Here is a 12658-nt window from a genome sequence, read left to right on the forward strand (position 1 = left end):
ATTTCTCACCCTTCACATACAGCTTATTCTTTAACAGCCTCTCCAAGACTTGTCAAACGTGGCCAACATGCTTCTCTAGGTTCTGAGAAAAGATCGAAATGTTGTCCAAGTACACAAACACGAATTTGCCCAAAATATCACGTATCACATCATTTATGAGATTCTTAAAGAAAGCTTTGGCATTGGTCAAGCCAAAAGGCATAACAAGATGACCCAAGGGATTTATAAAGTCCGTCTTCCACTCATCCCCTTCACGGATTCTAATCAGGTGGTAGGCAGTTCTAAGATCCAGCTTCATGAAAACTTGGGCCCCCTGAAGTGGAGTGAAAGCAGAGTTAATCAGAGGTCTTCAGACATTCATTTCCGACTTTGAGCCCGTCGATGACTTTCCTTTCAATCTGAGCGAACTCCAGATCTTGAACCATTCGTTCCAGGTTGCTGATCTGGTTCTCCGTCTTGTCCAGGAGCTGGTCTTGGTAGTGTTTCTTGATGGTTATTTTGTTTAAGCCACGGAAGTCTATGAAGGGGCAAAGGGTTTTATCTCTCTTATCAACAAAAAAAAAACATCCAACACCCAGAGGTGAAGACGAGGGATAACCGTAACAGCCATAACAAAATCTACCGGTACCATCTTCTGACTCACTTGGCCTAACTGAATGCCATATAGAGCTCTGGCAACTAAAAGTTGATCAAAAGGAACTGTGTGAATTTGTAATTGCCTTACTAGATTACTGTCAAGTAGACATTTTTCAGCTCCAGAATCCACAAGAGCAGCAACAGGTAAGGAAACAGACCTCCAACATAAGGTGGACTTCAGCAGGAACCGCTGTGGGGAGGAAGCGGTGGTCCGGCTCACCAGGAACTGCTCAGATACTGGTGAGCCAGCTCTTTTGGCTGATGCTGTGGACAGACAGCAATAAAATGGCCAGGCATAAACTATATTTTCTTCAATGCTCCTTTTCTTCAGGGGTTAAGCTAGCACGATGGTGGAGACCCAAAATATCAACCTTAGCTGGCAATAGCAACCCACACAGTAAATAGAAATAAATGGACACCGAGAGGAAAGTCGCCCTGCACGTGTTGACTATGTTTGGTTCAACATTAAGCTGTAAGCCTGCTTCTCAACTATGAATATAATGCAAACTATATCTGGTTCCAGACTCACCAATGAGCTCCAAATGTGTTTAAGAATGACTGTCAAGGGCGAGGGGGGGTTGAACCCAGAGTGCAGACACCAAAAACAGACTGAGGCTGGAACAAGGATTTATTTAACAAAAATACAGACTAAACCAACCAAGGCAACCAAGTTTCATGCAAAAAACATTTTTTGTATTTCATCCTCAGATGATAAGCTCCGATTTGACACTCTATTATATTTTTCTCACCAAAGCAAAACAAGGGCAAAATGCCTGTCTTGGGCATAAACCTTTTTAATAAAATTTCCCCACAAGGGAATTTTTTTCCAGAATAGACTACTGCACAGTATTATACCTTAGTATCAGCACCCCAGCTGATAGTTCCTGTGTTCCTCATTTTCCAGTACTTGATAAACTTGGTTCCAGGACGCAGTCGAGTTCCATCAGGAAGATTCTCATCCAGAAATGTAGCCATCATGGCTGGAACCACCAGGGGGCAGGGGCGCTTTGGGCGGCTGAGCAAAAAATAGATTCCTTTTATTCTGTTGTTATCTTGGATTTTACTTTTACAAATATTTTTTCATGAGTGTTCAGATTTAGGCCACAAGGTACAATCAAAAAGTTCAGAGTCTGTGTCCTCAAAAATTAACTGTACCTGATTTAAATTTGGCTGCATTTCTTCTCAAAGTAGTCACCTTGTGCAGCAAAACGCCACTCCTATCACTTGGGCCATACTTGGAATACTTTCTCTGTAAGTGCATCAAACATGGTCTGTGAGCAAGAGCATTAACTCATAGCGCCAGAGTTCAGATCATTTGGGCATAATGTTAAGATACCTCAGGACAATAGGGTAGAACTCAGCATTGACAGTTTGACCTTGGGAAAGGAATTCATTGTGCACAATTCCCTAAGTGTTGAAGAAAATGTTGAAGTATATTTTAGTGCACTTTTGGAGACTTTGATCTCTTGCACTGGAGAGAGCACTGTTGAGTCACGGGGTAAAAGCCAAAGACCCAACAATCACAAAAATGAAAGTTGGGTCATTTTGAGCCTGTTGCCTAAGATCCTCGTAGACCTCAGTATGTTGCTGCCTTTGCAGGTCTATAGTGAAATGCACACTAGAAATTTTTTAGAAAACACTTGCAACACAGATCCCAGTGCTAATTTTGTGCCATCACATGGAATTCTGATTAAATTGAATTACCACGCGCTTGTGTTGAATGCACGTGGCAGTGCCACAGACTCAGAGCATTTTGATTGAACCTCATCTCAAATATTTGAAATGTGCACATGGAATAACCTATAAAAGTGGTTCTCGGTGTGTTTTGTTGATTTCACTTTCAGCCAATTTATTTCAACCATTTTGTAATTACTTTTAACAAAGCATTTCAACTAAAAATGAATTAATCGATATGATGCTAGTTCTTAAAATGAACTATATTGTTAGCTTTCTATTGTAACTTATCCTTTTTAATATTTGAAATGCTTATGTTTTACTTCTAACTATTTTGGCTTTTCATCCATAGAAAAAAAAGCTAAAAGCTAACCTTTTCAATTGTTTTTCTATTTTAACCAGTTCACATAAGTGTTTACCTGCTCTAAGTGCTATCTGGCACTCATAAAACATGGTGATTGGGTATTATAGCTGGCTCAGTAAATACCACAATTTTCATTGTTAATGAAATTTTTTTTCAGTCATCAGCTCTAATATAACAAATGTAGAACATATTTTTGCTAGTAACCTACTCTGGGCTGTTGTGTTGGGTGGCGCGAGGCTGCAGAAGAATGGGAGAAGAGTTCCCATCTCTATACGAGGAGCTCCATTGTATGCCCCGCCTTTCCATCCTCAGCTGCTTCCGAATCTCTTTGACCTCTGCCTTCAGCAAGCGCTTCTCTGCTTTAAGCCGTTGCTTCTCTGCCTTCCGGAAACTGCGATCTCCTCGCCTGTAGAACCTGTACAACAATGGCCAGAGGCAAAACTGAAATCAAAACATTTTATTGGTTGTATGTTATTCTTGATTCATTTCTGACTTCTCAGACAATTCAAGTGTGCTGGCTCAAATTTGGGTATAAAAACATGAATTCAGTTTGAAATTCCTTATTCCTGTTCAAAATAGTGAAACGTAGGGAACTCAATGAGAAAGAGAGAGTCTGAATTAAGGCACATCATGATGTTGAATGGTCTTTGAGACAAATAGGGCAAGACAAAGTGTTTTCACAGTGTGGTCAAGTATGCCTTGGACTCTACTGCAGAGCCTGGTACTTACAAAATGCACCAAGGAAGAGGCTGAAAATGAAAGCCATTTGAAGTAGATGTCAGGGACCTCAAGATTTGAAGAACTGGAGACAGAAGGAAGACCACTGCTGATCTTCAGAGAGAGATTAATGCTTCTAGATCAGAATCTGAGAAAGTCTCCAAAATGATCATAAGCCGACGATTATAGGAACAAGGCTTAAAGGGAAGTATAACTTCTGAGAAGCTATTATTGAGGCTTGCAAACATCCAAAAACGCTTAAAATATGCCTGAGAGCACAAACACTGGACTATAGATGACTGGAAGAAGGTATTCTGGACGGATGAGTCCAAGTTTGAACTCTTCGGTCAGCATTGTTGTGTTTATGTCTGCAGATAAATCTGGAGAATGTTTTGATGTTAGATGCATTGCACCCACAGTGAAACAGAGATTCCATTACGATATTGGGTTTCATTTGTGAAAACTGCATAGGCAAATTAGTTAAAATCCATGGTATCACGAACAAGAAGGTCTTCCACAACATCTTGGTGCATCATGGAATCTGTTCTGGATTAAACCTGATTGGTTGTGGATTCATATACCAAGAAGACTCAAAGCATACTTTAAAGCTGTGCAGAGACTACTCGACCAAGAAAAATAATCTGGAGTACTGGAACTAATGGACTGGTCAAGTCAAAGCCCACACTTGAATTCTAGTGAACAGACCTGGGACTTACTGAATTCAGAAATGGATCACTCAAAATTTTCTTACAAAGCAAGTCTCTGGAACTATTTGGAACTCAGTAACAAAAGACACCATGGAAAAGTTCATAAAAACAATGCTGGCAAGAATGCAAGCTGTTATCAGGGCCAAAGGAGGTCATACAAAATAATAAGAATTTTGGTTAATATATGTGAATAAGGAATATTAATTTTTTCCAGTCCGTTATTTGCCTCATGAACACGATTTTTAGTTTTAGTTTAAAACAAGTTTGTGGTTAAAATATTTGTGTTTTCTTGTTTTTATGACAGGAGGTCCGATAAATTTGTTGAGCACTGTATATGTGTGTGTGTGTGTGTGTGTGTGTGTGTGTGTGTGTGTGTGTGTGTGTGTGTACGTGTACGTGTACGTGTACTACTATATTAATCAATGTATAATTTACCAAGACATACAAGTAAGTGCTTTCCACACTTTCATGTCAAAACACACAGTTTATGAAACTGTAAATATGTCTAAGTGGCCCTCACTTTAAAAAAAATAAATTGTTGGAAACAGTTTAGTGGTACCATACCTGCTGTGTTCTGGGGCGGGTGATCCATGCTCTGGAATGGACAGAGGAGTCCTGGCTCTTACTAGGTTGTGACTGGGATCATGGGAGAAGCTACAGGGCTCACAAAGAGTACAGGAGGTACACACACTGATCAGAGGCAGATAGAGAGAAAAGAGGGACAGGAAAAGAAGAGATGTCAGGGATGCAAATAGTAGAAGAGAACAAAATAGATAAAGAAAGAAGTGAAAGAGTAATTTCAATTTGAGCTGCAAGCAGTGATGATTAGGTCCTCCAACCTTCAGTCGAGGGGCTTTATTGAGGGAATTAAGGGATCTGCACCCTTATTGAATTTGAATAACATTTTCTTTGTCTACACTGTGGCAATAAAGAAAATTTGATTAATTATATGTCATGCTGTTGTATATCAGGTCTTGAACATGTTATGTGAATATCTTAATTGTCACTTGAGGCTGATTTTCTGTAGCCCATAGGTGGCACTATGAGTGTGCCAAAACATTGTCATGTAGACATGTTCATGACTGAGGGCTGTACTGCTAAGCAGATTTGACATAGCCTGGCTTTCTTTCTGTTAGTCAGATTAACACAAACTAAAATCTCAGTCAGTGATAACAGGTATCACAAAGGGGATTATCAACTTTCTTTATTAACTCAGACTTTTGGCTTCAAACTTTGTGCTTGCTCAAAAAAAGGGGACACTTAACATGTCATTTGACTCTTCTTCTGCACAAAATGAAGCAATTGTGTACCACCTACTTCAGGAAATAAGTTGTTTATTGGAGAACAACAAGGAATAGGAACATTTATGACAGTAAAAAAGCACTGGTACTGCAAATGATGAAAACTGTTAACCCTTAATATATTTATTTTAGTCATTAATGCAGCTGCTTTTTCTGACAGCTGCACATTAGACAGATCTCACAATCAGTATTCAAAATATTAGACTCTGAATCTGGACAAATAGTTAATAACAAAGATGAAATCGATAATGCATTCCAGACATATTATAAGGCCCTGTATACGCAATCTAAGAAAGAAAGTAAAGAGAATATAGTTCTTTGGACTTGACCTCAAATGGAGAACATCAGAATGAGTACCTGATATCACAAATTACAAGAATGAAACTGGAGATTGCACTGAATAAATGAAAAATAAGACACCAGGAAGCGGTGGTTTACCAGCTCAATGGTATAAGAGGTTTAGAGAAGAGTTGACCTCAGCACTTTTGAATTCCTTTAATTGGACATTTACTGAAGTGTCAGCCTCACCTTTATGGAGAGAGGCTGTCATTTCTGTCATCTCAAAGGAGGGCACGTGCAAAACTCTGTGGAGCTCATACAGATTGATTTCAATCTCAATTCATCCATCCATCTATTCTCTATACACCGCTTTATCCTCACTAGGGTCGCAGGGGGTGCTGGAGCCTATCCCAGTTGACTCGGGCGAAGGCAGGGGACACCCTGGACAGGGTCGGCAGTCTGTCGCAGGGCTACATATACAGACAAACAATCACTCTCACATTCACACCTACGGGCAATTTAGAGTAGCCAGTTAACCTCAGCATATTTTTGGACTGTGGGAGGAAGCTGGAGTACCCAGACAAAACCCACGCATGCACAGGGAGAACATGCAAACTCCATGCAGAAAGATCCCAGGCCCACCCCGGGATTTGAACCAGGGATCTTCTTGCTGCAAGGCAAGTGCTAACCAGTACTCCACTGTGCCGCCCCTCAATCTCAAATCAAGACTACAAATTGTATGCATCCATCTTGTAGAGGAGATTAGACTTAATTGACAGCAACCAAACTGGCTTTGTCTGGGGACACCAAACATTAGATAATATCAGACGTTTTCTCTTCATATAACTGAAAATATCAGAAAAACAAAATCAAATGCTGTGTTGCTTAGTCGAGACACTGAAAAAGCTTTTCATCATGTGAATTGGGAATATTTGTTTTTGGTCTTGGAGCTATTTGATTTTGCTGAAAAATCAATGAAAATGTTCAGCTCTTACAGCAAGAATCAAGATAAATGGATGACTTACTGATTACATATAATTGGAAAGATCTACTCGTCAGGGATGCCCTCTTTCACCAACCTTTTTTTCCCTCTACATAGAAGCCTTGGCACAAGTCATAAGATAAGACTGTAATATACAAGGAATTCTGATAAATAATAAGGAACATAATATAGCAATGATGTTTTACTATATATCCAAAATCCAGATGTCTGCATTCTCCTCCTTTTGGATCTTCTGCATATATTCGGTACATATTCAGGATACAAGTTAAATATACAAAAAAGGCGAGTCTTAACTAGCGATTGACAGATATGGATATATTTCAGGACTGATAACAATACCGATTATTCGTAGTTAGAGGAATCCGATAACCAATATTTGGAGCCGATATTCATTTGCAGTGAAAGTGTAAAAATTGCCGTAAACAAATTTCAATAATGCACACAATGAACTTCATTTACATGCCTAAAGCATGTTTATTTAATGTATGAACACACTTGACCTAAAATTGCAGAAAAAATACAAAGTCTGACTAGGAAGAAGTTAGATTTTTTTTTTTACTGTGGACACCATAAACATGTGCAACGAATCCTTTTCAGAACTTATAATGTAAAAATAAATTGTTTATGTCATAAAATAATGTGCAAATTTAGCAGTCAACACAGTTATATACCACAATTGGCACTAAAATGCAGGAAATTTTTAGGTGCTTTTGCCCAATTATTTACAAAATCATCAGGAGTCACAATAAAATTTTACATAAATGAATTTATGACAGACTGGCGATCTGTCCAGTGTGTCCCCTGCCTTCACCCGAGTCAGCTGAGATAGGCTCCAGCCCCTCCGTGACCCAAGTGAGGATAAAGCGGTGTATAGACCCCTTTCACATGACATATGCATACCTAATTAGGCAGCTGCGCGCGCAGACCCGGTTCAAAACAAAGCCTGTTTGCCTGGCCAAGGCATGATATTGCAAGCACATATTACGCTAAATATGCCTTCTTATTGTGCTGTCCGGCTGTCAGAATCGTAGTAAAGCAGATGATATGGCAGCTGTGACAGCAACCAGGTGGAACTTGCTTTGTTACCGCGGCTAAACATTTGGTTTACTTAATACTGATTTCCGCGTTCTCCAGAGCAGTCGTTAGGTTGATATCACAGTTCCTGCTGATATACTGGAGAAGCCCTGAGCCCGTTAGCAGGACAGTGCAGTATGTCAAAGTAGTGCCTGATAACGCATTGAAGGATTACTTTAATACCCAACATGCCGAACCAGGAGAGCAGCAACAGGACAGCACACCATCTGCTGCATCCAAACAGCAAGAGGCCGTGTCCGGCAGGCAGCAGGAGGCGGCTGTCGGCGGCAGCAGCCCCAAACAACAGCCGCCACCGCCTTCTCAAAGCGAGCCCATTGATGCGGCCAAAGCCGAGACGTGCAATTTCCTGAACGCTATCTTTCTGTTCTTGTTCAGTTATCTCCGAGACACCCCAGTCGTCAGACACTGGCTCACCCATTAAATTAAAGTGGAATGTGGAGGAGCTCCTGCACCGGGTCTGCGCGCGCATACCTTGTGTTAGTAAACACTGCAAGGGGTCTATAGAGAATGGATGGATAGATGGATAAATGAATTTATGCCACTCCAAAAAACTTTTTCTGTCCACCACAGTCTCGACAATCGCAAAAACAATAGAAATGTCTTGTGTAAATTACCTGTACATGCTGCAATCTACCTCAAACTTTACATGTTTGATCAAATTCAAGATCTGATGAGTTTCATAGACCAATATACAGTCACAGAGATAGCGCCACCTGGTGGATGGACAGAAAGTGCTGCATAAATAGCCTGTACATGCTCCAATCTGCCTGAAATTTAACCTGTGTGCTAAGAATCCAGCCCTCGTCACATTCATGGGCCTAAATACACTCTGTTGCAGCATTTCCTTGTGGAAATGCTTGGGGTCGCCGACCAGCAAGGATGCGAGGACCCATTCAATGCTGCTTACAGCTTTAATTATTATTATTATTTAGGGTCCGAGCACCGAGGGTGCCGAGGACAGGCGGTGCAAGGGCACCGACTGTCCAAGGCACCAGCGGTGCCAAGGACCCTATTGAAACCCTAGGGTTTATTATTACTATTATTATTATTATTATTATTAGGGTCCGAGCACCGAGGGTGCGAAGGACAGGCGGTGCAAGGGCACCGACTGTCCAAGGCACCAGCGGTGCCAAGGACCCTATTGGAACCCTAGGGTTTATTTTTTAGGGTCCGAGCACCGAGGGTGTGAAGGACAGGCGGTGCAAGGGCACGGACTGTAAAAGGCACCAGCGGTGCCCAGGACCCTATTGAAACCCTAGGGTTTATTATTATTATTATTATTATTATTATTATTATTAGGGTTCGAGCACCGAGGGTGCGAAGGACAGGCGGTGCAAGGGCACCGACTGTCCAAGGCACCAGCGGTGCCAAGGACCCTATTGAAACCCTCGGGTTTATTATTATTATTAGGGTCCGAGCACCGAGGGTGCGAAGGACAGGCGGTGCCAGGGCACCGACTGTCCAAGGCACCAGCGGTGCCAAGGACCCTATTGAAACCCAAGGGTTTATTATTATTATTAGGGTCCGAGCACCGAGGGTGCGAAGGACAGGCGGTGCCAGGGCACCGACTGTCCAAGGCACCAGCGGTGCCAAGGACCCTATTGAAACCCTAGGGTTTATTATTATTAGGGTCCGAGCACCGAGGGTGCGAAGGACAGGCGGTGCCAGGGCACCGACTGTCCAAGGCACCAGCGGTGCCAAGGACCCTATTGAAACCCTAGGGTTTATTATTATTAGGGTCCGAGCACCGAGGGTGCGAAGGACAGGCGGTGCCAGGGCACCGACTGTCCAAGGCACCAGCGGTGCCAAGGACCCTATTGAAACCCTAGGGTTTATTATTATTATTATTTTTTTTTTTTTTTTTTTTTTTCTCCCGTAAAGTAAATTGGCTTTTTGGCGGCCTTATCATACTCCAAAACGCGTGAAATTTGGCATGCACATCAGGACTGGCGAAAAATTTGATATTTTATGGGATGGGAGTTGCGCATGTGCGTGGCAAAATGGCTCTATAGCGCCACCTGCAAAGTTGAAAAAGTAGTCATTAGGCCAACTGCCACAATGTTTCATGTACAGCTACAATATTTGGTGGGCATATGCACAACATCAGGACACACCAAAAAGTCAATTACAGCCACGCCCTAAACCCAACAGGAAGTCGGCCATCTTCAATTTGCTGTAAATTTTTCAAACTTAATCGCTCCTCGGGAAATGAATTGCCTTTTTGGCGGCCTTATCATATTCCAAAACGCGTGAAATTTGGCGTGCACATCAGGACTGGCGAAAAATTTGATATTTTATGGGAGTTGCGCATATGTGTGGAAAAATGGCTCTATAGCGCCACCTGCAAAGTTGAAAAAGTGGTCATTAGGCCAACTTCCACAATGTTTTATTTACAGCTACAATATTTGGTGGGCATATGCACCACATCAGGACACACCAAAAAGTCAATCACAGCCACACCCTAAACCCAACAGGAAGTCGGCCATCTTGAATTTGCTGTACATTTGTCAAAATTTATAGCTCCTAGTGGATAAGTCTGAGAGAACTGAAATTTGGCCAGTACATGCACCAGACCTTTCTGATGAAAAGTTATCAAAAACTCAACCAGAAGCCAAAAGGTGTGGCCATGGCGGAGCCTCAAACAACTGATCCTTCGCCATGAAACAGGAAGTGGTGTCTAATTCTTCTCAACATGCTCCAATCTGCCTGAAACTTTACATGTATGATGACAGTCCTGTCCTGATGTCATCCACATAGGGATATTCATTGACAGTCATAGCGCCACCTTGTGGTTTCAGGAAATAGACATCTTTTACACTTTCATGCCCTATTGTTACCCGGTTGATCATATTCACTTCAAATGCAGTGACAACAGCCTAAACACATTGATGATGCATCCCAGTGAAAATGGTGACTTGTCATCAAAGGGCGTGTCTGTGGCGGCCAAACCAATTTCGATGTTTCGCCATGAAAATTTAACGATTCATATCTCAGCTGAACAACATCCTATCTGCCTCAGACTTCACATGCTGGATACCAGGTCCAGTCTGAACACATCCACACTCATAAATTTTGAAAAAGTCATAGCGCCACCTGTTGGTAATAGTAAGTTTAAGGCCTTATATTTTCAGCTACAATGGCCCCAAACTTGGTGATATCATGCTGGAAATTGGTCAGTCGAGTCTTCACCTCTTGACAATCACACACTGTGAAGGGTGTGACATTTCATGCAACGCTGTTGCCGTAGCAACCAAATATCGCCATGAAAAACAAAGCCCTTTCTGACAGGTTAGGAATACTCCAATGCTTACAAAAATTACCACACACATCACCATTGACCCAAGGAACAACACTGTATGCATCTCGGCACTGCACATGCTATAGCGCCCCCTACAGTATTTTTAACAAACAGCCCCCCCAGCACGTTTCACCTCCATCCATGAAATTTGGGAGGCTTATAGAGCACATCAGGACGCACAAAAAAGCCTCTTGGAGCCATGTCCTAAACCCAACAGGAAGTCGGCCATCTTGGATTAATTGTGAGATTTTTGATGATTTTTCTCATTTTTGAGAGTTAATACCTCCTAGGGGATCATTCCAGGAGACCTGAAATTTTGTCAGTCCACACAGCAGGACTTGGTGATGAAAAGTTATCAAAAGTTTAACCAGAAGCCAAATGGCGTGGCCATGGCGACCATTAGAGTTTTGATGCTTCGCCATGAAACAACAACTGCTGTATAACTCTCCTCTGCATGCTCCAATCTGCCTCAAACTTTCCATGTGTGATCACAATCCAATCCTGATCACATCTACAGGCCAACAGACACTCTCAGTTGCAGCGCCACCTGTTGGAGGGACAATAAATGCTGTATAACTGGCCTCTACATGATCAAATCAGCCTGAAACTTTTCATGAGTGATCAGAGTCCAGCCCTCATCACATCCACTGTTTGAAATACACTCTGAGTTACAGCGCCACCTGGTGGTGGATGGGCAGGAAATGCTGTATAACTAGTCTGAACATGCTCCAATCTGGCTGAAATTTTACGTGTGATTAAACTCTGGTCCAGATGTGATTCAGAGGCCAGCACACACTCTCAGTCACAGTGCCACCTGGTGGACGTGCATGGATTCGCCGACCAGCGTGGATGCGAGGACCCGTCCATCGCTGCTTGCAGCTTTAATTAGGGTCCGAGCACCGAGGGTGCGAAGGACAGGCGGTGCCAGGGCACCGACTGTCCAAGGCACCAGCGGTGCCAAGGACCCTATTGAAACCCTAGGGTTTATTATTATTTTTATTTATTTTTTTTTTCTCCCGTAAAGTAAATTGGCTTTTTGGCGGCCTTATCATACTCCAAAACGCGTGAAATTTGGCATGCACATCAGGACTGGCGAAAAATTTGATATTTTATGGGAGTTGCGCATGTGCGTGGCAAAATGGCTCTATAGCGCCACCTGCAAAGTTGAAAAAGTAGTCATTAGGCCAACTGCCACAATGTTTCATGTACAGCTACAATATTTGGTGGGCATATGCAGAACATCCGGACACACCAAAAAGTCAATTACAGCCACGCCCTAAACCCAACAGGAAGTCGGCCATCTTCAATTTGCTGTAAATTTTTCAAACTTAATCGCTCCTCGGGAAATGACTTGCCTTTTTGGCGGCCTTATCATGAACCAAAACGCGTGAAATTTGGCGTGCACATCAGGACTGGCGAAAAATTTGATATTTTATGGCAGTTGCGCATATGTGTGGAAAAATGGCTCTATAGCGCCACCTGCAAAATTGAAAAAGCGGTCATTAGGCCAACTTCCACAATGTTTTATTTACAGCTACAATATTTGGTGGGCATATGCACCACATCAGGACACACCAAAAAGTC

General features: G+C 42.2%; 2 protein-coding genes across 7 annotated transcripts in view; both read right to left on the reverse strand.

The window, feature by feature from the left end:
• nbr1b (NBR1 autophagy cargo receptor b) overlaps positions 1–12658 on the reverse strand; it is a 609335-nt gene that overhangs the window by 461436 nt on the left and 135241 nt on the right. For all 6 annotated transcript variants that reach the window (XR_007938740.1, XR_007938739.1, XM_051941286.1 and 3 more), the window contains exons 8-10: positions 4663–4788; positions 2883–3089; positions 1492–1651 (exon numbers count right to left, since the gene is read on the reverse strand). Coding sequence is in view for 4 of the 6 variants with exons in the window: in XM_051941286.1 (XP_051797246.1) it covers positions 1492–1651; positions 2883–3089; positions 4663–4788 (493 nt within the window). In the remaining 2 variants the exon portion in view is untranslated. The remainder of the gene's footprint in view (positions 1–1491; positions 1652–2882; positions 3090–4662; positions 4789–12658) is intronic.
• LOC127531607 (general transcription factor II-I repeat domain-containing protein 2) overlaps positions 1–12658 on the reverse strand; it is a 308653-nt gene that overhangs the window by 193882 nt on the left and 102113 nt on the right. The gene's annotated exons all lie outside the window — the stretch shown is intronic.

Source organism: Acanthochromis polyacanthus, chromosome 21 (assembly GCF_021347895.1).
Source record: "Acanthochromis polyacanthus isolate Apoly-LR-REF ecotype Palm Island chromosome 21, KAUST_Apoly_ChrSc, whole genome shotgun sequence".
Lineage (NCBI taxonomy): Eukaryota > Metazoa > Chordata > Actinopteri > Pomacentridae > Acanthochromis > Acanthochromis polyacanthus.